Here is a 27,392-nt window from a genome sequence, read left to right as displayed (position 1 = left end):
TGTTTAACAGATGTGAGCATAAGACTCAAGTCCTCTTGGGCTCTTAAGGCTAAACTAAAGTCTAGTTATTTTTGTTTATTTTTTTTGTTAGTCATTTGTTCAGTTATATTTGACACGCCTTTCTCATTTTTTTACTTATTAGGTTATTTATTTGTAAGACAGCAAACATGATTTAATTTAATGAAATCACACCTTCATTCTTCATTCTTAGAAACCTGTTGATAGCAAAAAGTGGTCTAGCGCTGACTGGACATTGGATCCTGAAGAACTGGCAAGTAAATTTAATTCCAAAACCAAAGCTATTATACTAAATACTCCACATAACCCGATTGGCAAAGTAAGTGAGTTTTTAAAATCTCTTTATTCAGTCTTCTGATCCATCATTTTCTCACACATTGAATAATAATTGCTCTGCTCTTGTTTGTTTGATATGTATAGGTGTACACCAAAGAGGAACTCCAAGTAATTGCTGACCTTTGCATCAAATATGACACACTCTGCATCAGTGATGAGGTTTATGAATGGCTTGTATATACTGGAAATAAACATTTAAAAATAGGTACTGATTGTCACATAGAGTAACAAATATAAATGTGTTCAGCCATGTATGGCACCACTGTTGGAAAGGATCCCAGAACAGCTTTAAAATAATCTTTGTAATGTGTGTCTATCTGTATGAGTACTTAAAAGTGAGATTTGAATAAATGGCACGTGAGTGAGTTAATGAACAGATTGAATGCCTAACAGTACAAACTTAAGGGAAGAGATTTTGTGTCACACTGTAAAGCTATGAAACCAGAGAAGTTGTGCTGTAGGTGGGAATTAAGCTCTTCCATGGGGTGACAAGGAAAGCATTCCAAGGACCCAGGCGAGGGAGGCTGTGCTGTGGCAAGGTTTATTCATGTGGGAATAGAAGCTGCCCCCAGGTTTCTAATTTCCCATCTCCCTTTGTCGCACCATGGAAAAGGTCCAGTCTTGTCTCTAGTTGGGCCAACACAAAAGCCAGTGTCCAGGGTTACTTCTTCATATTAATGCTCAGTCCTTTTGGAGCCCGCACCATCTGCTGCGGGTCCCAATAGCTGCTAGACCCATATGGTCATGTGCTCCTCCTGGGCGAGAGAGAGCATGAACGCCTGGGCTGAGAATGGTACCAGGGGGGTGAGAGAGAGAAAGAGAGAGAGAGAGGGTGAGAAAGCTTCTTTGCTCCCCTGGGATTATATTAGCTTGGATTTGGGATGGACTCAGTGCTTTTTCAAAAGAACCAATCACTCCCCAAGATTTCACAGGCATTTCATAGGTTTACACTTCCTAATTAGAATGATAGTCTTTTTTGGTCAAGCACCTCTACGCGCACCCCTGCACCCCACAATTCAGTATGGGAGTGGGGGAGAGAGGAGTGTTAATCCCCTGAGGCGTGAAGCTGTAGCTTCCTGGTGAAACAAGCAGGCTTTATGCTCTCCAGTTTATTAAGCTCAATATCTAATTTTCTTTCCCCCCTTCCCTTCTTAATAATTAGATAAATACCAGCAGTAACATTAGAACGGCCTATATCACTGGCTTTCATCAAGAATCCTGCTATAACTTGGCCCATAAAACACAGGAGCTCACTTGTGTTCTTGAACTGGACTATCTCTGCTGAGCAAGTTGCCAAAATGTCAGGTCAACAGGAAGAAATTACAGGGACAGTAAGCTATTACTGCTTGGCCCTTGCCTAGGATTTGGCCGCTGTTACTGGGCCAATCCACAAAGGCAATGTTGTCTGCTGGGGTAACCCAAACTTATATCATCTATTTCCACTTGCCCTTCCTATGCCTGAAAACACTTTTCCCTCAGGTGGACCCATAGCTCAGTCCCTCACCTCCCTCAAATCTTTATTCAGGTGTCAATTTTTATGACCACAGTTATACCTCTCCCTCCAATATTTGCTTTGTCCTTTTTCTGTTGTTTTGTTTTTTTCCTTCATAGCAAATATCAGGATCTATATATTTTACATATAACCTGCTAGAAGGAAGAGATTTTAGTTTGTTTTGGTCTTCTGTGAATACTCAGTTACCAGAATAGGGTCATTGCACATAGTAGATGATTAGAAAGTAGTTGTTGAATAAATGAGTAGGAGGTGTGAAAAGGCTAAGGGAAGAATAATAAAATCACTGTGGCAGAAACCAATAAAGTTTTTTAAAAATGAGTACAGTTATATATAAATAGTTGTTGCGAGCATCATGATTATCATGATTATAGTGCATTGCAAATTGTTGTAGAGACACAGAAGGAGAAAGCAAATGTCTGCGGGGCTCAACGAAGGAGTGGGCAAAAGACCGAATTAGGCGAAAACGTAAGAAGAAAATTTCCATCAGATAAACTAATGGGTACTGAGGCAAAAAGGCATGAAAGGTTAAGATAAACTTAGAAAGATAAGTGGTTTATAAGGGTGTGTTGTAGTAACTGATAGATGTGAAAGTGGCAAAGTAGGGTGATTCTGAAGGACATTGTATATGTATAGAGTCTAAACTTTGTTGAGGAATGTTAAAAACAAAATGGCCTTTCAAAGTGAGAAGCAACAAGCATTTATTGAGGTCAGTAGAGTAGCTATACTGAAATCATTAATTCAGGCAAAAGCCCAAATAATGTTCTGATTAAGAGACAAAGGCAATGAGTACTTAGGAGAAAGGGAAGGGGAATAATTAAATCAATAGAAGAAAAACATTTCTATTGGTGCATATAACATGTTAATTTTAAACAATGTTTTAATTTTCAGTTCAGTAGTCATTAGTCCAGCAGTCTTAATAACTGCTTTCTTGTCTTTGCAAACAGATTTTTGGGATACAAAGTTGCTTAGTCCCAGTCCAAAGGTTGCTTTGCCTTGTTTTAACATTTTGAAGGTTTAAGGCATGAGACACGCAAGGCAGTTCCTCTGGGATGGCAGCTTCGGCTTCTTCTATATGCATTATTGTTTACAGGAGGTCAGGGGTTCTGAAACTTACTTTAGTGGTAGAGCACCTTGAATCCACGAAGTTTGCATCATGAAACAGTGGTAGAGAGCATTCCATCCTGAAACTAGATTTCCTGACAGAAATTAAATAATTAGAAGTCAATATAAAAAAATCACAATTCTGTGCATATTTATTGTAACAAAGAGCTATTTAAATAAACACGTCTGAGTTTTTCTGATTCCACCATTAATATTCATTTACTAAATGCTCATTTGTTTCACTATTGATAGCATTCATTATTAGATGAGTGGTAGCATTTATCTACAGTGCTTAAGAAAATTTTGTGGAGGATAATTAAGTTGATCTTTTAAGTTCTATACGCTAATTTGATCACTAGAGAGAGTACCAGTGAGCATATTTTGAGAACTACTGCAAAAGGTGTAACAATGCAGGAGAAGTGATTACATGATTGGATTTGTTTTATAAAGGTAAGAACCAGCTGCAGGTGAGGATCTTAAGCAAAGCAGATGCCCCAGCAGTGGAGATGATATTGCATGCTGTTTACAAGGAGAAACCATAGGGCATAGAGTATATTATTAGAAGGTGGGAAGGGAACAAGTCAGTACGACTCCTAGAGCTCCAGCCTGGACCCCTCAGCAGTGATGAGGCCCTTAGCCAGACACAGAGAGGCACGGAGGAGGAGCAGATCTGTGGGGAAGAGTTGAGCCAAGGAAATTCCGGCTTCTTGTGCTTCAGTCTTGTTAAATTTCAGTGTCTGTGAGACACAGATGTCCAAAGACGAGTGAAATTATAGGTTTGATGGTCAAGATCAAATTACGAGGGAAAATATGTAAACAGACTAGGTGGCCAGAGATTTTCAAGGTGTGGTGCCTGAATACAGCAAACTGAGGTTCTGTGTCAAAACTGCATCAGAGTTCACCTTCACCTGCCTTGTTGGTAACCTCTGCCTTGGGTCATTCAAATCATTCCCCAGTGGAAAATCAGGCCAGTATGGACAATTAATTTTTTGGTAGATTTTTTTACAATAAATGTTATTGGATTATTTAATTATTTTATTTAAAATATTTAAATTTGACTTATTTAAAATAGTTAAAGATTTTGAATAAAATAACTAATTAAATTATTTTGTTAAATTTATTAAATTATTTTAGATTAAGCAGAGGAGAGACATCTGTCTAATAAATAAATATGATTTTTATTCTTCTGATAACATATGTTCATGCCTGTGCGAGAATGACTCAAAGCTTTAGAGTTTTAGTTAATTCAGTTTAGCAGTATTCCTTCCAAAAAAGTACTTTAAATAATCTTGAAATTATTTTTTAAACTTGTATTATATTTAAACCTTATGTTGTATTGTAAGCTCTTCATGGTAACAATGTAACTGATAATATCATTCACAAGAGATATTAAGACATATTTTTAACTCAGATTCCTTAGTTGTTATAACACCCCATAAAGTTAAAACAAGAAAAAAATGAATTCACTGTTTCATTATTTAGAGAATGCAGTTTGGCTGCATGAAAACTTATTCTATCAAATAGAGTAGCCTTTGTTACATGAAATATACAAAACAGTTATTCCATCAATCTGTAGAGTGCAATAGTAGTTCTTTAATATAATACAATAAGGCTCTGCAGCCACACATCATGAAATTAACATCATCTTCATGTTGTCACAGAGGCAGTTTTCCCTGGTGTAGAGCTCTTTATCAAGGCTCTAATCTTGATCTGACTTCTGTTGAAGCCTAGGTTGCCTAAGAATAACTGTTACAGCTTCTGTGGCTGATTTAAGGTCCACAGGTCATAAACAAGAAGTGCAGAGATCAGTTGCCTTTCAGATGTAACTGCAAGCTAAAGTTACTGATACTGGATATAGTTTTTAAATAATCAGACCTGCAAATATTTTTTGTACTCTAGATTACTGTAGTCACAGTGCTGTGATCATACGCTCTGCCTGTTTACATTAACTTCTGTGGCTCCCCAAATCTCTAAGATTGAGAGGATATGAACATCTAAGTGTTTTAAAATTACTTAGGACCCTTTTTTTTTAAATAGTAGAATGTGTTCTCATTGGATCAGATTCTTGATTCAAATGATATCTCCAAGTTTCAGTAAAAAAACATTCAGTCAACAAAAGAAACCTCTCTGATAGAAGAGATATACTAATACACTGACATTTGTATACTAATCCATTGATATCTGGAAAATTAGTGTAAAATGCTTTGTAAGCTGTTTACCTGATCAGCTTACATCCACTTTTATATGGCTAAAATAGCCATCAACAAATTGCTCTTTCTTAAAATATGAAATTAGATTTGATAGTTTGTGCATGAAACCAACATTTGACATGAGTAGTTTTTAATTTCATATGTTACTTATAGTGAAAACATGTTAGGATTGTATTAGTTTCTCTGGGTAATTTTTATTTTCAAAGATTTTATTTCCAAATATTGTTCTTACTGATAGGCCTTTCTGATTTTAGTTATATATTATTCCTTTAAAGCGAGTGACACTCTACATTATACAGAGTCAAACAGGAGAGTGGCACATCAGTCATAGTGTTCTTTTGGAATACTTTGGAAGTCTAGAAACGTCTCAGAACTTAAATGAATGTAATTATTTATATCAAACATTAGAACATTCCTTCCTCAAATGGACCCTCTGAATATTTTCCTGATTTATCTTTTCATTTTTGTTATTTCACAAACAATACAATTATAACTTTTTTGATTTATACAGTTTTCCTACCTTTACAAATATTGGCAAGTGTTTCATGATAGACTGAAATTATGTATACATTCATTTTGGAAATTTCTTTAGCTACCTTACATTTTAGTAGGCACCTTACTTGCTTACAAGAAGATTACTTAAAGAAAGCATCTTGCCCCCCTCCCAGAAATGAATATTTATTTTTGTGTGTACAAACACTTAAAATGATACAAGAGCATCCATCTTATCTATTATACTTCCAAAACACAAGCAAAAACTTGTGGGATTGCATGTGAGGAACTTCCCAATTAAAATATTTGACAAGTCCAAAAAGCAATGTTGTAGGTAGCATCCTCAGAAGACTGCAGAGAAATAATATACCACTGTCCAGCAAAATACACAAACTCTTGCATTTTAAACTTCTAGGACTTTGTTTTCTGCCTTCCCTTTGCCCAAAATTGACCTTTCTTTCCCCTTTCCTGCCTGGCAGACATCATCCAAGTCTGCTCCAGGCAGACAGTCGCCCACTCCTAACACCCTCCATCTTTGCACAACACTCCATGCTAGTTGCTATTACAGTGTCACACTGTATTGCAAGGGTTGTATTACTCATCTGCCACCCCTGCTAGATATTAAGCTCCTTGAAGATATGAACTGTATCTTTCTCACCTTTGTTTCCTCCAGACCTAGCTTAGTCCCTGGTGCCTGATCATTACTAATAAATGTTTAACGAGTAGATGAATGAATGAATGAATGAATGAATGAATGAATAATTTTATTAAAGATACCAATCAACTTGAAAGCTTTAACAGTTGTTTCTCATTATTCATGAACTCTCTATTTGTGAATTCACCTACTCACTAAAATATGTTTGTAACCTCAAAATCATTAAAGTGCTTCTTTCTCAAACATGTGCAGAAAGGTCAAAAATTTGTCACCTGACATCCATGTTCCCAGTTGAGGTCAACAAGGCAGCCCTCTGCCTTCTTGTTTCGGCTTATACTATAAGCAACTGTCCTTTTTATGGTGACTTTGCTGTTTAGAGTGGCCTCTATGTATGGGGCTGAAGTGCTCTCTAATGTTTCTATGTATAGGAAGACTGCTGTGCATTACAGAGATATTTGGTGTCAGGCAAGGGGGATATTAGGGGCTGACATCTAAAAAGTGTGGAGCTTCTTTTGGGGTCAAAAAAGTTCTAAAGCTGATTATGGTGATGGTTGCTCCGCCCTGTGGATATACTAAAAACATTACATTGTACACTTTAAATGAGTGAATTATATGGTGTGGGATTTATATCCCTATAATGTTGGTAGCAAAACACATATATGCACACATATACACACAAGCATACACAGATTGCTGGGCCCCATTTCCAGAGTTCCTGATTCAGTAGGTCTATGATGCAGTCCAAGAACTTGCCTTTCTTATAAATTCCCCAGTGTACTGATATTGCTGGCGTGGAGCAGAATAGAGGTGAGCTAAATAGCCAGAATCACAACCAAAGCAGGCCACAGAATGCCTGCCTTGAACACACGGCTACTGTTGACATTGAGTGCAGGGTGCCACAGCTTGTGTGGCCGCTGCACTGAATGAGCCCAGAACACTGCCCACTGGCACCTCTGCCAATCCTGCCCCTGGAATTAATTTTGCTCCTTAAAATTATTCAATATATTACATATCATATTGGTGTGGTATTACAGTGTTTTCAAACATTGCAACATTTTCAACTATGCTTGAGTAAAAGTAACATCTTTTTAAAAACCTATTGAAATAACTATACTGACTGTACTATGATACATTTATATTTTTAGATTGTACCAAATGTAGACTGATTGGGAAGCAATTATTTAACTTTTTTTTTCCTGTTCAGCCACTTTTCCAGGTATGTGGGAGAGAACAATAACCATAGGAAGTGCTGGAAAGACTTTCAGTGTGACTGGTTGGAAGGTAAGATGAAGAATTTAATTGATTAAAAACAAGCATGTAGTTTATTTCCTGCAGAGTTTTTGTATATTAAATGCACATATATTTAATTTACGCAGGTGTTTATACTTACTGATCTTTTGCTTACGGTTTACTCATTCAGCTTTCATGTTGACCTTTATTTTCTCTGAGACTTAATGATTTTTTAAAAAGTAAGAAAACTAGGTAATTTTTCATTTTATAAGTAACCAACTGACACTTTTTCTTTGCAAAGAATGTTCAAATTACTACCTATTAATATAAAAGGAGAACAAATAACAAAAGCAATATTTTGGCACTTTTACTACATGCCAGATTTAGTGCTTTACGTGAACTGATTCCTTTCATTCTCCTAACCACACTATGAGGTGGGTATAATCTGTTATCTCCATTTTACAGACAATAAAACTAAAGTACAGAGAATTTAGGGAACTTGCCTCAGGTTACACTGCTAATAAATTCAAGGCAGGGAACACAAGCAGGCTTCTAAATCCATGCACTTAACCACTGCACTCTGAAGCACAACAGTTTATCCAGTTGAAACTTGATTATCTTCAAATCTCACTTCTAAGCATGACTGAGAAACAGGGATTATCAAAAATGATGCCTGCAGAGCCATAATGGAAGAATCCCTTAGGCCCTCATTCAGAGTTACTTTGATCTATATGTAATTCAAACAAGCTCTGGTGCCGTTTTTCAGAGCTTAGGAATATCAGAAATAGTGAAGTAAAAGGGAAGAAGATGATAGTGATTGCAGGTACTGCTTACCTTCTGAGAGCAGAGTTTAGTGACTCCAGTTGGCAACTTTTACACAAAAAGAAGTACTGAAATAATTCTAAAACTGAACTCCCTTTCGTAGTGTGAACATTTTAGAATTGAATATATTTAATAATTGCATTAAGCTTAAATACTCTAATAGATTTGATAAATACGATTAGTTTGAAATTTGCTTTTATCTTTCTCTTCTCCAGCTTGGCTGGTCCATTGGTCCTAATCATTTAATAAAACATTTACAGACAGTTCAACAAAACAGCGTTTATACCTGTGCAACTCCTTTACAGGTAGGTGCTATAGTAACTTGGGGTTGAGGCATGGTCTTTTGGTAAAAGTGTTATGTATATGTTGTGTGTTTGAATTGCTTTAGTTCTTTCTTTCATTTCCTCACTGAGTAGAGCTTCTAGTAGAATTTGGGAATGTAGGAGCAGACACATAGTCGTTGCTCTTAAGAATAGTTTTTGTTGTTGTTTTAAAATATTAATACATCGAGTTTTAACTGGGAATACTCCTTTTCTGCTGGTGGGATTACAAAGTACTACAAACTCTCACTGTTGGCAGTGACAGCACCAAGCCAAATGGCAGACGTGCGTGTTCTATGAAGCCACACTCTCTCTTCTGGGAATTTGCCCTATAACTGTTACCTGCACGTGTGAGAAGCTCTGTGTGCACATGGCCATTTATTGCAGGAGATAGGGGAAGTTATTTTCCACCTACAGGCAGTTGGTTTAAGTAAACCATAATCTGTCTAAACATTTAATAGTATAGGACTGTATTAGCATCCTATTTCTCAATAACAAATGACCACAACTTAATGGCTTACAACAACACAAATTGTGTATCTTACAGTTCTAGGGGACAGCAGTTAAAATGCGTTTTGCAGGTCTACAAGCAGGGTGCCGGCAAGGCCGCATTCCTCCCGGAGGCTCTAAAGCAGAGTCCATGCCTTGTCTTTCCCAGCTTCCAGGGGCTGCTCACGTCCTTGGCGCGTGGCCACATCATTCCAACCTCTGCTTGTATCACTACATATCCTCCTGCCACCTGCTTTCCCTCATAAGAATCTTTGTCATTGCATTCGACCCCAGATATTCCAAAATAATCTATCTCAAGATCCTTAATGTAAATCCTATTTACACAGTTCATTTTACCTGACAAGGTAACATATTGACAGGTTCTGGGTATTAACACCTTCCTTTCCACTCTGTCTAAAAATAAATAAAATCTTTTTTTAAAAAGATTTTTTAATGTATATTTTTCTATATTTCTATTTTTAAAAAAATACTTATAAAATACCATCATTCTATGAATAATCAGAACATTGAAAAAATTTACTCTTCGGAAGGCAGTTAAAAGGCCAAAGAATAAAATATGTAGTGACTCTAAAGTAATACCATGATAAAGGCTAATTCCAACATTTGCTTTATTACATAGTGTTAAACTCATTTTATCCTCTGAAAATACTCTTCTCTTATTCAACAAATATTTACTGAGTATTGAAGACATAGCAGATAAAGATTCCTGCCCTCATGGACCCTATAGTACAATGGGAAGACATAGATAATAAACAAATAAATATTTTAATAATATAATATGTCAGAGGTTGATAGATGCAATGGTGAAAAATAAAGAAGTGAAGAGGAAAGAAAGAAAGTGCTAAGGGGAAAATATACAATGTTAAGTATAAGCACAAAGGCCTTGAGGTTTGCAGCCTGGTTGTCATGTTTACATCAGTGAAAAGCACTGAGGCTGAATAGGTTGATCAAGGGAGACGTGTAGGAGGAAATAAATCAGAGAGGTAGCTGGGAGCCAGATCAAGAAGGGGCATGTTTGTCAGTGTAAAGACTGAGTGAGATAGGAAGCCGCTGGAGAGTTTAGAGCACAGGAGTGACATGATCTAACTTGTATTATCAAAGGGACTCTGGCTGCTTGGTTGAGTTAGAAGAATGATGAAGTGATGAAGGAGAGAGATAGCAATGGCATGAACCAATATGGGGATGGCAGAAGTGGTGAAAAGTGATTGGGTTCTGAATACATTTTGAAGGTAGATGCTGATGTATTACATGTGGGTTATGAGAAAAAGAGAGGAGTCCAGTATAAATCTACAGTGAGGATATATATTTGTGCCTCCTGGACTTTGAATTTTCTAGGGTATTATCTCCTGCTATCGGGAATAAATAAGTACCTAAGGAAAAGAAAGATTCAGCTAAGAATCTGGAACACCTTTTCAGAACCATCTTACTCTCCATACCAGTGGCCTGTTTTGTTTTGTTTTTTTCCCCATGCCTTCAGACTACCATGTTTGGAAACTGACCCAAGTTTCCAGCAGAACCACAGTGGAATTCCTAGGCTGAAGCAACCTGCGCTTATTTATCCAAGGTTTTTTGTTTTGGGGTTTGTTTGTTTTTTGTGCTGGGGAATTATTACTGTTAATCCTTTTTATCTGCTGAAATCTTTCGGCATGCCATCTTCTCTGTGATTTAGCCCTTACCTGCCTCTCAATGTCCTCTTTTGCCTTGGCTCTCTCTCCTGCTACCTACCCTCAGCCACATTAGACTTCTCTGAGTTCTTCCAGAAGAACGAATTATGTCCTGTTTTGTTCATGTGATTGTTTTCTGTCTCATCTCTCCTCCTGCCCTCACCAATACACACTAATCAGAAGCCTCATGAAGGCAAGGACCACGTTTATGTTGTTTTTCATTATTGCCCCAGCATCTATCACAAGGCTAGTTTTAGTTTATCTACTAAGTAATTGAATTTATCTTTTACTTCTTGATATATCTTTTTTATTAATTTTTTTTAATTTTTATTTTTTGTTCAAATACATTTGTCTCAACCTCCCCGCCACCATTTTCCCCTGCCTCCCTCCCCCACTTCCCTCCCTCAATCCTTCCCCACTTTGGCTTTGTTCATGGGTTTGATATATATTGATTGTGATTAACTTCCTTAAAATTTGGCCACTTTGTCTTTCTTCTCCTAACTATCCCAAGTTCTTGGTTAGTTGCTTGGATATCCTGGTTCACTCTGAGAACTAATATTTCTAAGTCATTCCAGTTCACACTTGCCCACCAAGCTTCAGCACTTCTGCTTGGATAGGTCCATGTTCTTTTTGTGCACCCTGATTTAGACATGTTTACCTGTTCCTGGCCTATTACCTTCTCAGACACCTGCCTATTAACATTGGCTTTTCTCTGGGCCCAATTTCACCTCTATGTTTTCTGACTTTTCTGAAGCAAGGTAGAGAAGTCATTTGCATGCCCCAAAAACTTAATTCTATACCTGTGGCACTTAGACCCTTTTCCTGGAATATGAATGATTAGAACAGGGATTTGCACACGTATCAGGAATGACACAGTGGGACAGCTTTCATTTCCACTACGTCCTCCGAGGTGATGGGGAAAGGCTGGCTGGTTCATCATTTCTCTAGTCTTCATTTAGTCTTACATCTGACAAGTTATTCTACAGCTCACCTCAGTACAAAATAACACGATGTCTTTCATTTCCAAGTGTGTCATCTTAACCTAATGTTTCTTTTTCAATTTGCATTCTCATAGCTTATTCTCAGTTCTTCACATTGCATTTAATCATCTACTTGTAACTGAGTCCTCCATTAATCCGTAGAGTTTAACATAGGTTCACAGGAATTCAACTATAATTCACTGAATGACTTTTTTGCCAATAATATTGTTACTCAGTCTTTATTTATTATACCAGTAAATTCAGTAATAAATAACATTTCCATATTTCCTTTTCACATTTTTTTAATCTTAAAATCCAGGAAGCCTTGGCTCAAGCATTTTGGATTGACATCAAGCGCATGGATGACCCAGAGTGTTACTTTAATTCTTTGCCAAAAGAGTTAGAAGTAAAAAGAAATAGGATGGTACATTTACTTGAAAGTGTTGGCCTGAAACCCATAGTTCCTGATGGTGGCTACTTCATCATTGCTGATGTGTCTTCCCTAGGTTTGTAAAGGCTTTTATTATCAAATACATGGAAACTTAATATGTCAAGTTATATCAGAATTATGGAGAAAAGACTGGTGTTGAAGCCATATCAGCATTTTATCTATGAAAAAATGGATTTTCACAATGTCAGTGTTTTTCTACAGTCATCTGGACTTTTAAGTCCTTGGCCTTAATTGTGAGTGTTGTTACATAATTATGGAGTGAGTTGTTTTAGGTATTCTATTAAACATGGAATTTGCTGTCATCTTGTTCTAGTGTATAACTTAAAACACAGGTTCATGAAATAATTATGTACCCCGTGTCCCTTTGAGTAAAATTTTAGTTTTCCTTTTACTTGAAAAAAATAAGATATTTAGACCGTTGATGCTATCAGGGATTATTTGCCATTTTAGAATATACTGAAATGAACTAAAGAAGGAAAATAATATTTATTGTCTATTACATGCCTATCACTTTCAAACACCCTTTTGAAGAAAGCATTGTTAATTCTATTTTTAAAAACATGAAGACTTAGAAAGTTTTAAATAACCTGCCTGAAATCACACAGCTAGATTCCAAATGATCTTGTTTCCAAAAAGCAATGGTCTTTTACGTTACCTGAAGCTGTTGTATATAATCCTGACATGCCATACAAATCTAAAGTTAGAAGCATGCTAACATTTTATATCTAACTTATTTTTCTCCAAAAAACTATAATGTGAGTAATAGTAAATTTAAAAGCATAATTTATTCAGACAAATTATAGCCATTCTAAATACTTTTAAATGTTGTCAAGGTTTTATTATAATGAAGTTATATACCACTGAACTTGAAAGCCTTTTGTTTGTACCAAATTTTATTAAGCTGGGAAGTTTTGCTTTTATAATAAAACCATGATTATTATTATGTCTTCATTTGTTGTGAAAGAAGCAGAGGCCGTGGTGACCAGAGATTCTTGCTGCCGTCTTGCCAGAGAGCTATATTTGCCAGGCTCCTAAGTTTTGTTTTTATTTAAACCCCCTTACAATGTTGTATACTCTGAGGTTCAGAAATTAGTTTTTCTATATTGGGTCTAAATGTGCAGCTTATTTCATGAAATGATAATAAGAAATAGCACAGTTTTCATTACTTGTATTTTTGCTTTTGAATTGGAAATCCACAGGATTTTCGACATGAATTACTTTGTTTAAAAGAAATTGATTTATACTTTATCTGCTCTCCAAAAGAATTTGAGCTAACTCTTATTAAAAGTCTTTCATGCAATAATATATGAATAGAAATGTTTGTAATAGAAAATCATTGTTACAATGGGGGGGGGGAGTAAATATTTCAGTCACCTAGGTTCATTTAGTATTATAAGTAACATTAACTGGGCAAAGGCAAAGAGAAAAATAGAATTAGTTACATAATTGTTGAATAAAAGGAAGCCTAACAGCCTTTTGGATAAGAATAATTCTTCCCTGGTACTCAACTTCTCCAGAAAGAATTTACTCAAAAGGATTTATGACATTGTGACATTAAACATCAAAAGGACAATGATGCGACTTTTGCTTGGATTACTGCATTAGGGTCTTAAATAGTTTCCCATTTTGTCTTTAGTGAATCTATTCTGCAAGCAATACTAGTTTAGGCCTTCGAGCTTGAAATAGTGTGTTAGTACTCAGAGCAGAAAGGATTTTGGTTAGAAATCTTTTTGTATTGATGGAAAAAAAAAAGAATTCCTTGTTTATTATCCTCCTTCACCTGTGGGAGAAAATGTAATGTCCCTAAGACTCTTCTGCATATAAAAATAAGCTGATTTTATTTTACTTTTTCATCTGATCAGATTAATTTGAATGTAAAAATTCTCCCATATACTAGATGTCGGTCCCACCATTTGCTAAAGACAAAAGGAAGCAACAAACTCATTCAATGGTGGCTTGAAAATAAAAATAAACTATAAAGTTAATGAACATGGTTTATAGTTACTTCCCTTTAAAATTCATAGCAATAGCTAACGGATTAATATTTTTCCAGCATTTATGATATAGTAGGTATTATGGTAAGAGCTTTATGACTGTTATATTCTCACTAAAGCCCTGTGAAATATAATGGTGCTATTATATCCTCACTGATAGGTGAGAAAGATGAAATAAAGAATCAACTAGTAAGTAGCAAGTCAGGGCTCTGAACCCAGAGATTCACATCCTAACTAGGAAACTTGCCTTTTTTCTGCCATACTAGGCAACTTTCTAGACCAGTGAGTTTCATCCTAGAACTATAAAAGGAAACATTTTATTAGAATACAAGATAACAAATAAGGAAATTATTGCATTTGTTTATAATAAGGTCCAAAATTATGGAGGAGATAGTGAGAATACAACAACCAATTCTGATTTTCATAGGTTACTTAAATACCCTAATGCTATTATAACATGTTTCAAACGTAAACCTTTAATAAATACTTTATTTAGTTTCTTTGAGGATCTCTGACTGTAGTATTCAAAAGAAACAGAGTTGAACTTTCTTATAGCTATAAAATCTTTAAAATTCTATTTATTCCCTTCTTTCCTTTGAAGCACCATTGCAATAAATTTACCTTTTCTAAGCTTTACAAGAACAAATAGTATAGCTAGTGTCAATTACAGTTAGTTAAAATTCTCCTTTTCTTCCTCTATGGCAATAGGTAATCACTCCTTTTGTATACTTGTCACATGGACTCTTCATATAACTTATAGTTAGACTCTAATTTTTCAAAGTGATCAGTGTTGTCGAGCCAAACCTGAATTAAATACACATACATAATATAAAATACTTGAAATATTAATTTAACTTCCTTATCTGTATAGTGAGGATTGTAGCTACTTCTTAGAATTGCGGGACAAATAAATAAGAGAATCATGTCACATGCTTAGCAAATAGTAAGTGCTGAATAAATGGTAGCATATTATTAGCATTGTCATATGGAATTGTTACATTCTTAAAGAACAGGGGATATTGGAAATTAAAATCATGAAGTAAATACATATTAAGATTTTTTTTAACATAAAACTTTCTTCAATGTCGAGGTTTTTACACCATTAATTTGAAGAGATCCAGTAGTATTTAGCCAATAAAAGAAAAAATAACTAAGTCTGTTTTAAGCAAAAATTTCATTGATTATAGTAACCATCAATCTTAGTAGCTTTGGGCCATGCAAAAAGATCTAAGAGTATAAGTCAATAAAATTTAAACAATATGAAATCCTGATTGCTGAAGCTGAATGCTGGAAAAATATCTAGTCCAGACCTTAAAGCACGATTGGAGCAAGAGATGAGAATAGGAATATATATTTGAAGCCCCTTTTAAATTTGTTTAAAAATTTAACATTTTTAAAAGCATAACATATAGAATAAAGAGGTAAACAATAAGAATATCACTTGGAAGATCTACACAGACACTTCCCTTTCATAAATAATGAGTAATATTAATTAATTCATTTGACAAGTACACTTTTTTTTTACTTATGTGCTAGACACTGACCTAGGGGTTGGAGATAAAGAAAGATGGCAATACAGGGACTCTACCTTTGTGAATGACTTTCTGGAGATGTAGGTATTCCTGATGAATACTCTATAAATTTAGATGTCATTTCCTTAATGATGATCATAGAGTCTTATATTATTTCTGGATGGAAAGGCAACACTCTTCTTTCCTTTTCCTTTCCTACTCTCTTCCAGTGCTGAGAAGTGTATGCACAAGTCTGACCGGTCAGATATGTGTGTAAGTACTGCCGTAGAGTATCAGTAAAGTTTATCTGTAATATCTTGCTTCCCATCTCAACATGTGCAGTATGCAACTCCAGAAGATTTAATATCCTCCAAGAAAATTTTGAATTTTGACAGACTTAAATGAAATACATATTGCCTCAGATATAATACATAGGTTATCTAATTTTCATTGTTTTAGATGCAGACCTCTCTCATATGAAAAACAGCAATGAACCTTATGACTATAAATTTGTGAAATGGATGACTAAAAATAAGGTAATGCTCATTGCCCTTTGCAACATTGTGATGTATTTTATAGTTAATTTATGAAGGAAACCTGCTGATCTGCTTTGAACAATGTTAACTGTAGTTTTGTTACATGAGAGTCCGCTAGTGGCTACTTGGAGGATTTTAACATCATTTTTGGGGGTGGGAGAATTGTGAATACTTAGAAATATCAGTTTTTTCTAATGTTTATGGTCCTAAAATTAATATTTGAGATGCAAGTACTTTTCTTATTTTACCTTCCTATTTACTTTTTAGAAATTGTCAGCCATCCCAGTTTCAGCATTCTGTAACAAAGAGACCAAATTACAGTTTGAGAAGTTTGTGCGATTTTGCTTCATTAAAGTAAGTTTTTGTTCTACTAAAAAACACTTATAATCTTCTTCCTTCTTATTTATACATCACTGTTTTTTTCCTATTGCCAGACATGATGTGTTTATAAGCAGTTTTTAAATTTTGTCTTGTTGCCATGAAATTAACTGCCTACCAGAACAAGCATTGAGTTTACAATGTAATCAGACTTCTTACCATGTAACATTACAATGTCTAGCATGCAATCAAAAATTATTAGACATGTGAAGATATAAGAAATTGTGACCTGCCGTGGCTGTGTGGCTCAGTTGGTTGGAGCATCATCCAGTACACCAAAAAAGTTGTAGGTTTGATTCCTGGTCAAGATGTGTATGATAGGCAATCATCAGTGTTTCTCTCTCTCTCTCTGTCCCCCACCTATCAATTTTTTTTAAAAACATATCCTCAGGTGAGTAAGGATTGAAAAAAGAAACTGTGACTTTTAATATAAGAAAAAAGCAGTCAATAGAAACAGATCTCAAAGTGACTCAGTTGTAGAAATTAGCAGAAAAGGACTTTAAAGCAGATATTATAACTATGTTCAAGTAGTTAAAGGAAAATATGGTCATAATGAGTGAGCAGATTAAAACTATTTTAAAAAATCAAATGGAAATTCAAGAACTGAAAGATGATAGCTGATATGAAAGTGTATGTAGCTTAACACAGAGCACTGAAGGTGATAGGAAGAAAGGGTCCTCTTGAAAATAGACTCATAGAAATTATCCAATCTGAAGAACAGAGTGAAAAATTATTTTTGAAAACTAAACAGATCCTCAGATCTATGAGGCAATAACAAGTGACAGTGTACATGTAATTGGAGTACTAGAAAAAGAGGAGAAAATGTAGCAGAAAAATATTTTTTGAAGAAATAATGGCCAAAATTTTCCCAGATTTGGTGTAAAGCAACTTACAGATCTAAAAGTTCAGTGAACCACAACAGAATAAAAAACCCCACACTGAGACACACCATAATCAAACTGCTAAAAAACAAATATAATGATAAGATGTTGAAAGCAGCCAGAGAAAAACTATACTTCCCATGTACAGGAGCAGATATGAATGTCAACTTTTTATTAGAAACAACAGAGATTAGAATACAATGAAATGACATCTTCAAAATGCTGCAATAAAAAATAGATCATTCCAGAATTCTATATCTAGGAAAATATCCATTAAAACTGAAAAATGATATATACATCACTGATATATGAAAGCTAGAAGAATTCATCATCAGATCTGTCAAAAAAATTTTTGAAGTATTTAATGGGATTGCTACTGAAAACAATCATACTGACATCAAGGCACTCTCTATTCCAACACATTGACCTGTAGAGCTAGTCACCTTGATGTAAACATTGTGTTCAACTTTTAGAAACAACCCATAGTCTATGAAAGACTTATCCATAACAGAATATAATTGTTAACAACCTAACAATGTCAACATTTAATTGACTAACGTGTAGTCAACTAAAGAAAAGGTAAGGCTGGCAAAATTCTCATCTTCCAGTGGATCTAGGAAGAGAGGTATATTATTTGAATTCAAATAGAACTAATAGAAGGAAAAGAATAACATTAGACTTCCAGTTTTAAAGTGATAAACACAGCTCTTCCTTTTTCTCTTTGTGGAAAGTATTTTTAAAAAACAACTAGGAGAATGCAAAACAAATTCACAAATTCCTCAGTATGATAAAGAGTTGCCAAAAACAGTGAAGGTAATGATAGAGAGAAGACACCTAAACAGGCTCATGCTTCTACACCTTCAAATTGTAGACAGAGCCATCAGGTTGCATACTCATTATTCAGAACAATAGGAACAGTAAGTGTGCTGGCAGTGAGAGCTTCTGCAGATCCATCTGGCATCATGGAAGAGACTGGGTGGAAACATACAGGCATGTCATCTAGAACCTATGTGAGGAAGGGTGAAAAAGAGATTCTGGTTGGGCTATAGATTTGCTCACTCATCCTTGTCATTTTTGCTAAAAGTTGTTTGAGACACATTAAATTGGAGGTAGCCAAATAAATTAGTTGAGAAGAAATAAAGCCTAAAAGAACTCTATATCAATCATATTAAATTTTCATGTGAGCATAGGAGAATTTCTACTCTCTTCTAGCGCTAGTCTGGTTCCTCCAGAGATTTTAAAAGTACAGGGAAGATAGAGTAAGGTAATATAAGAAAATGAAATGGTATCTGTCAGAGCTCAGATAAGAAATTCAAGGGAAAAAATAAAGCTGTTGGCAATTATACTGAGATTGGAAACAGCCCAAAGAACACTAAATACTTTTGTAAGCACATTAAGGATAGAAAAGAGTGAGCAAAAAGAAGTGAAAAAGAACAAAGAATTTAAAAGTATTAGAAAAATTATATATGGAAGACAAATAAAATATGTAGTCACTGAAAAAAAGAAGAAGAAGAAGAAGAAGCAAAACAAATGGAACCAGGAAAGAATGTTATAGCTTTGTTTTGAGAATGTTTGTTTCAAAAAACAAATATCTAAAAATTGAAAAAGAATGCTGTATCTGAGGAAAAATTGTCACAGAATAATAAACACTGAGATATACCCTGTTTAATATAGTAGACTTTAAAGATAAAGAAATGAGCCTTTGGCATCTAGACAAAAAGTCAAGGCCCCCATGGGGCAGGATGCAAGGATCCATGTGGACTCAGCTCCTTTACACCAACATTTAATATCGGAAGATAGTGGAGCAGCACTGAGAAGTCCCTAGGGAAAGTTAACACAATTGGAAAGACTAAAATTAAAAGGATGGCAAGACATGACAAGAAAATCGATATTTTTTTAAAAAGAGATTGAATTTAGGGCAAAATAAGCCAAAAACAGCACTTTAAAATGGTCATGGTTAAAATCCTCAGTAATTGTCAACTCTATGAAACAATGTTCCACCTCATTCTTAGTAAAAGAAATATTAAAACTGCAGTGAAATTTTACCTATTTGGTTAGATAAGAAACAACCAAAACCACTAAAAGTTCCAGAATACACTTTCACAGATTTAGAGTGGGAGTATCAAGTGTACTCTTTGATTTGTTTCTGTATTTATATGTTAATTTGATTGTTTTCCTTTTGGAGGTCTGCCTTTGCATTTGCACTTTTAAAGTTCTTTTTACTTGAGATCAGATATCCAGACTAGGGTGAACCTAGAGGATATTGTGCTAAGTGAAATAAGTCAGTCAGAGAAAGACAAATACTATATGACTTCACTTATATGTGGAATCTGAAGAACAGTATAAACAAACAAAACAGAAACAGATTCATAGATATAAAGAACAGAAGGATTGCTGTCAGAGGGGTGGGTGCTTGGGGGACTGGGTGAAAAAAGTGAAGGAATTGAGAAGTACGGCTCGGTAGTTACAAAATAGTCATGGGGATGTAAAGGAGAGTATAGGAAATACAGTCAATAATACTGTGATAACTCTGTTGGGTGCCAGGTGGGTACTGCAATATCAAGGGGTATACTTTGTATATAATTGTCCAACCGCTGAAACTAATGTAACTAATGTAACCACTGTACACATGAAACTAATACAAAATAATATTGAATGTAAACTGCAATTGAAAATTTTTTAAATGTTTTTAATCTAAAAAAAAAGTTGTCAATTCTTTTGGTATCAGGATAGTAGCAATAAAGTGCCCAGAACTGGCAGCCAGCATCATAAAACAGTATGAGGTAGTGATTGGCATCACACTTCTCTAGTTCCTCTACTATTGAATTCTTCTGAGGTTCACTCACTTTTCTAGCCAGATAGCAATGGGATATAGCATTATAATAATTAGTTTGTTTGATTTCCTACTGGGCTCCTTAAAGAGCTTCGGACCTGTGTACTCAGCCACCAAAACGAGGGAAGACAGTGCAGACATCATTTCCCAGGCTTTGTCGGTGCTCCTGCTGGGGTTATGGCTTAATATGGGCAAAGCTTCCAGTGACTAGATTTTCTGGGAAGGTGTGCCCCCTAAAGAATGCTCTGGGGCTCTGTCATGTGGCAGAGGCCAAAGTCAGGCTGGAGCTCACCTGGGCCCGGTTCAATGTACCAGGAGTTGAGAAGCACTTGGTCCCAAATCACTGCATGACTCTTCTTGATAAACTGACTTTGGTATATTTTTTTCTATTTAAATCTTTATTTCATCTTGATTTATTTTGATATGTAATAATGATTATTTCATGTATTTACAGAAAGACAGTACACTGGATGCTGCTGAAGAAATCATCAAGGCATGGAATAAACAGAAGTCTTGATGAATGCAAAGTTGCTTTAATGTTTCTATTAAATGACCTAGTATGGAATTGTTATTAGTACTGCCACTTACTGAACTTTGCAAAACAAATATTTCAGTAAAAATGAAATTTAAAGAAATATTTCCATTGTTTTTCCAAATAAGTTAATCCCTAACAATATTCAGGAGATGTGATTTTTTTTTCAGTTAAACTGTATTAAAACACATTCCACTAGTATTTTATGAGAATCAATATAGCATTTAGATAAGAACTGTGAGATGCTGGTGTATGCCTAACCTCTCTGTGCTTCAGTTTCCTCATCATAAAAGGGGAATAAAAATAGCATGTACTTTATATGAAGTTTATGAGTGGTGTGTGAGAAGGAAATGGGCTAAATTATGTAAAGCCTGGCAAACAAACACTCAACTAATGTTAGCCAATTTTACTTCTCCACCACCACGTAAAAACTCTTCACCAGTCACACCCCCCTTGACACTCCATATTTTGGTTTTATCTACCCACCTGTAGTTCCTTCCCCTTCATTTACTGATGACTTTGAACTTTGCTCACAGTTTTGCCTTTATGCCAAGTATTGCCATTACCTGGGATGGCTTCAAGGTCCTCATGGATTACCTAGGCTTTTGGTACTTTGAACTCCTCATCTCTGGTGATGCTCACCTCCACTTCAGCCACCCACTCTCTTGGCTACACCCTGAACCTTTCATCTTTCCATGCTGTTCCACCTTTGAGATAATAAATTAGTCATCTCACACTGTAACCTCATATCTACAATATTTTCTTTCAATCTGTGTACCTCTCTCACCTTTCCTCCTCTCAAAATACTACTTCTTTAAACTCAGTATAATTTCAAATGTACTATTTCTCAAAAAAAATGGTCTATAGCCCTCTTAATCATAACCAAGTAGAATCCATGTTGGAAATAGATTCTAGCCTTCACCTCAGACCTACTGAATAATTATTTCAGAATCTGGCCCTTTCCAGATGATTCTTATATCTACTAAAGTTTGAAAATCACTGCTGTAGTCCATAGAATGCTCTGTTTTATTCCTATCAGTCCCCTCATATCTTTACTCCCTTTGTCATCCAGCTTAGATTTTATCATCTGCACATGGGCTGCTGAGAGCACTGCTGTAGCAAAAGGCACAACTGGGCAGGTTCTAACAACCATGAATGCACATCATTGACAGTAGCTCAACTTAACTCTTCTGTAATCCCCTGTGAGCTTTCTCTACCTTTTACTGTAACAGCAATTTCTAATATTCTCCCATTCTCCATAATAAAAATATCCAACCTTATTCATTCTAACACCTCAAAGCCCGCCACCACCAGTACAATTAAGTGATGTAAACTTCCACTTCTGGGAAAAGCAAAACAAAATTTAAAAAAACGGAATCAACCAGACCAGCAATCTCAACGGGGTCCTAACAATGAGTCTTTGACGTGTACATCAGCATCCATCCTTTTTTCATTCCCTCCCAGGAACGGGGACAGAGTTGGGAGGATTGATGGTTAAACAGTACCAGGCTCAGCCATTGAAAAGGGGGCCAGAGCCTCAAGAGCCAACTATTACATAGCAATACAAATCCCTCATAAATTTTTTAATTTAGCCTGTCCACCCTTACCGGAAACTTGATAAAATTTTTATTCTTTTTGGCCTTAGACTAGTCCAATCCTATCCCCACTGCCTGTGCTCTGGATCCCATTTCTTCTCACATTCTTGGAAACTTGGTTCAGCCCATTCACTTGTATCATCAGCCTCTACTGGTGCCCTTCCTCAGCAGTGAAACATGTTCACATCCTTCTCAGAACATTCTTTCCCTGATTCTGTCTGCCACCATATTACCTCTTTGGGGAAAATTTTTTTCTCTTTTTTTCTCTCTTCCTCCCTCCATCCTTCTTTTGTTCCTTCCTTTAATAAATATTCACTGAACTCCTACTATGTGCCAGGCACTATTCTAGGAACTATATATGCCCTTAGGATAAATCGGTGAACAAATAAAGATCTCTGTCTCCTTGGGCTTCTATCCAGGGGAGAAAAACGAACTAAATCATTAACATAATGAAATATATTGTGGGTAAAATTTATATGCAGTAATTGTATGAAGAGGTAAAACAGGATAGAGGGGAATGAAAGTGTTGGGGAGCAAATTTGGATTTTAAACAGTGTGGACAGGGTCTCATGGAGGGACATGGAAAAAAATTTAGAGGAGCGGAGGAGGGAGCCTTGTGAAAATCTTGGGGAGGAGCATTTCAGGAAGAAAGGACAGGCAGTGCAAAAGCTCTGAGAGGAGGGTGCCAGGCACGTTTGATGAGTACCAAGGGTCTGTCAGGGTTGGATGGAATACCCAAGGGACGGAGCAGTAGGTATCAGAGAAGTAACACAGGATCTCAAGAACTAGCAGAAGGATAATGGTTTGATCAGAGAATGAGGGTGCCAACCCATCCATACTTTTATAAAATATGTAAGATAATATTTTTTGTAGTATGGTTTATAATTATTCCAAAATGGGGACAACCAAAATGTCCATCAGCAATCTTATACTTATAGACTATATTAACACAATGGAATACCACGCAACAATAAAACTTCATACACTAGGTATACACAGTAACCTGAAGGAATTCCATCAACACTGTTTTCATAAAGTCACCTCATAATAGCATCAAAGAATAAGCTGGAGTTGTCAGTAGACAGTGTTCTATAATACTATGATCATTGAAGCCTCACATGCAAGTCCCAACCCTCGGGTTCTAGAAGTTCTGTGCCCACTGGCATGAAAGCTTCTTTCCATGTTTTGGCCCAACAGTCATGCCCACAACTGGTACAGAAGGAACTCCATGTCTGGATGGTTCAAAAGAGAGAGGTAATCATCCTTTTCATTTGGTTGGCATGAGGAGAACTGACTTGGGAAAAGAGGAAGGCATGTATTTTATATAGGGGTCTGTGGGTAAAGAATGCAGTATTGAACCACAGAAAATTTGAAAGTCTGGCCTAATATCTCGAACTTTGCAGGCCAAGGCCAGACCTGAGACTTCCAGATGTCTTCCTAGATGTCTAGGCTCATCGACGGTTAGAGACAGTATAATTATTACAGTGGGAAACCCAGAGGAGTTATAAAGAGAGGTCTGAAGAAACTTAAGACTTAGAACAATAGCATCAGGATCTACTCAGCATGATATGCCCAGCTCACATCTAGCTCTTACGTCCATGTCTTGGACTTGTTCTGGTGATCACTGGTTTTGCTGCTGCTGCTCAAAGTATTTGGCCTTCCAATTTTTAAATCTCACCTTTGCACTCATCTAGGTTGAAGGTTCTAGCCTCTTCCTCTGTCTTTGAACATTGGGTAATTTGTCTTCTCAAAAAAAAGATTTCAACCCTACTTTATTCCTTCCTGCTTTTGGGAATACATTTCTTGAGATTTCTTCTTGAAGGAGTCCCAAGTCCTTGGGGTCCTTGCATCTAAGGATAACTCTGGTTGTTATGTTGAGCATAAATTGTAGGCAGCAAAGGTGAAGATATGGGAGATCTATTATGGTAACTCAGGTAAAAGATCACAGTGGTGGCAGTGGAAGTTTAAGAAATAGATCTGGATAGATTTTGAAGGTGAAACCAACAGAGTTTGCTAACAGAGGTCATAAGAGGCTTGAGAAAAAGGCTCAAGAGAGTTCAAGCTCAATAACACAACAATCTGAATCCCCAAAACATGCACTAACTCCTAACACAAAACTGGATTATTCCAGTGTTTGGCCTGAGCAACTGGAAGGATTGAGCGCCATCACTGGAGTCATCGAGAAGCCAGGAGAATCAGGCTTGGGGAAGATCAGGAGGCCAGTTTTGAACATGTTGAGTTTGAGATGCCCATTCATCTTACAGGCTGGATAGTCAAGGATGGAGTTTGGGAAAGAGGCTGGATATATGTACATTTGAGAGTCTGTGGCATATTAATGATAGTTATAGACATGAACTGGATAAGAGTACCAAATATGTCAGTATTAGCAACAAGAAGAAGACTAATGACTCAGCTCCAGATTTCTGGGAAGATTTAATGCAAAGTGGAGTAACTCTTAAGTTTTTTTTTCCTTCATGTGATAATTCTATTTCCTCCTTCTCTCTTCCTCTCACTTAAACACAGACACACGCACATGCACACACACTCTTACTCCTTGCTTACCCTCAACCCTCTACAATCTGGATTCCACACCCAATATTGTTCTAAGTTCTCCAATGATCTCCATATTCTAGATTTAGAGGCAATTTCTCAGTCCTATCTGACTTCACCTCTTCATCTTTACCACTGCAGTCCCTTCTGGCCTTCTCGAACCTGATCCTTTCTTGCTCCCTTCATATTACACATCTGTGAATTCCCTCCTACCTCTCTGGCTGCTCCTTTTTTGCCTCCTTTGCCTGTTCCTGAAATATTGGTATTTTGTCTTTCTCACTAAATAATTTAATCTACAGTATACGCTAGTGACTCTTAAATATGTATCAGCCCAGTCCTACCTATTGAATTCCAGGCCCATATATCCAACACCCCATTTGCCATCTCATGTGAATATTTCATAAGCAAACCACATCCAGTCATGCTTCCCCACCTCAGGTAATGGTGCCACCCAACCAGTTGTCCAAGCCAGAAAGTCTCAAAGTCATTCATAACTTTTCTCCCACATCCCAAATATCTAAATATCCTAAATACCTCTTAAATTAATTACTTCTCTCTGCCCCAACTGCCACCGCCCTGATAACAGTCAATATTGTCTCTTAACTAGATTACTAATCACCATCCTGACAGTTCTCCCTGCCTTGCTCTGCAGTCCTTATCTCTGTTGACCAAATGAGCTATATAAAATGTGATGTGATCATGGTACATGTATTAGTTAAGAATATTCACATTACAGGTTACAGAAAGCCTAACCCATATGGGCTTAAATCAAATAAAAAAGAATTGTCTGTATCAACTGAAGATTTTAGAAGTAGTTAGTTTCTGTTACAGCTCAATCCTGGACTCAGATTATATGTCACCAAGCTTCACCTAGCAGTTCTATCTTTGTGTCAGCTTTACCTACGGGTCACCCCCGCCCCAGCACCCATGATAGCAACGTGGTGGCAGCAGTTTCTAAGCATCATATGGTAACACTAGCAAATCCAGCAAAAGAGGACACTTTCTCTGAAGCTCCAGCAAATGGTATAGTGTGTCTTACTGGCCCATTCCTGATCTACCTGCTGTGGCTGAGAAGGTTGGGCATGTTAAATAACTTCTGCCAGGTCAACTGACCTAAACTGCATTGGTTGCAAGAAAGGACAGAATGATGAAGGGAAGAAATGGATGAGAAAACATATTAAGTGACTTTTAAAACCTTTTACTTACTTTCCATCACTCTTCACTGAGGGAAGGAACATGGACTCTGACCCCACAGAGCTTGTCCCGGGGTCATCACGGATGGGGGAAATAAATATAAGTCTTCCCAGATACTTCTCTGTCTGCCAGGAGAGGGGTGGCACTTCCCTCTAGTGGAGAAAGCCCCAAGCCACTCAGACCAAAGGCTTTTATTGAGAATCATATGTATGGGGTATGGAGCAAAGCTCATCAATCAATGTCAAAAGGCTATGTTTAGAGAAAACATATAGAGATCATAGATAACAATTGAAGGAACACAAGAGATTTGCCTCAGGTTGGGGTCTGTGAATAATGTAAATTTCCTTCCCAGCATGAGCCAGTTATCATAGCTTTTGAGGGAAGAAAAAAGCATGCTTCAAGGAACTTTCTTCTAGGCCTGATTTCCCCCTGGGAACCGCCCCATCCAGTTTAGGGCTGTACCTGCCTTTAGTATTGTTTCAAGCCTGAGCCAGGCAGGCAGGGCAGAGCTGCTAAGGGATAAGGAGACTTCTTTCAGGTAATGAGGACTCCGGCCATATCAAAGCCGAGGGGTGAGGGTCTTTTTGTCTTTCCTCTGTGTCGCCCAAGTCCTTCCCTGATGGCCCCTATCCGACTGTGCCTGTCTTAGGTTGCCCCTGCCATCAAGGAGTCTTATCTTTCACGGACTAACCAGCCATCCTCTAGGGCCAAGCAGGGTGATGTGAGGGAGGCAGGGTCTGTGCCCTTGCCAGGGGGACAGGTTTTGTCTTCTCAGTGGCCTGTTTTCCCAAGGCCTCCTTGCTCAGCTCCAGCTTTGGGGCTCTCTCACCTGTCAGTGAGGCTACAGTCCCTGAAATCGGGGGGATGGTTCCCAACACTTCACATGCAGGCTGGTCTCCTTAAGGCCTACAATGCCTACCTGATGTGGTCTATCTTACTTTTCCAGTCTCATCTTTCCCAGTCTTTTTTTCCCTACTGAAATGTGTAGTCATAGCAAACTTATTTTATTCTCTGAACCTTTTCCTCTCTCTCTTTTAGCACACATCATTTCCTGACACTCGAGCATGCTTAATTTAGGTGGTTTAT

At 36.7% G+C, this 27,392-nt stretch overlaps 1 protein-coding gene across 2 annotated transcripts in view; it reads left to right on the top strand.

Annotated features, from left to right (window-relative positions):
• Positions 1 to 21,070, top strand: part of KYAT3 (kynurenine aminotransferase 3) — a 56,134-nt gene extending 35,064 nt beyond the window's left edge. For both annotated transcript variants that reach the window (XM_054592097.1, XM_054592096.1), the window contains 8 exons: positions 212 to 337; positions 439 to 559; positions 7,530 to 7,606; positions 8,593 to 8,682; positions 12,171 to 12,357; positions 16,267 to 16,343; positions 16,611 to 16,697; positions 20,890 to 21,070. In XM_054592097.1, coding sequence (XP_054448072.1) covers positions 212 to 337; positions 439 to 559; positions 7,530 to 7,606; positions 8,593 to 8,682; positions 12,171 to 12,357; positions 16,267 to 16,343; positions 16,611 to 16,697; positions 20,890 to 20,952 — 828 coding nt within the window. In that variant the 3' untranslated portion in view covers positions 20,953 to 21,070. The remainder of the gene's footprint in view (positions 1 to 211; positions 338 to 438; positions 560 to 7,529; positions 7,607 to 8,592; positions 8,683 to 12,170; positions 12,358 to 16,266; positions 16,344 to 16,610; positions 16,698 to 20,889) is intronic.
• Positions 21,071 to 27,392: the final 6,322 nt, after the last annotated feature.

Source organism: Pteronotus mesoamericanus, unplaced genomic scaffold (assembly GCF_021234165.1).
Source record: "Pteronotus mesoamericanus isolate MK-2021 breed Mesoamerican mustached bat unplaced genomic scaffold, CSHL_Meso_final scaffold_31, whole genome shotgun sequence".
Classification (NCBI taxonomy): domain Eukaryota; kingdom Metazoa; phylum Chordata; class Mammalia; order Chiroptera; family Mormoopidae; genus Pteronotus; species Pteronotus mesoamericanus.
The sequence above is the reverse complement of the archived record's forward strand: the minus strand, read 5'-3'. Positions and strand labels throughout refer to the sequence as shown.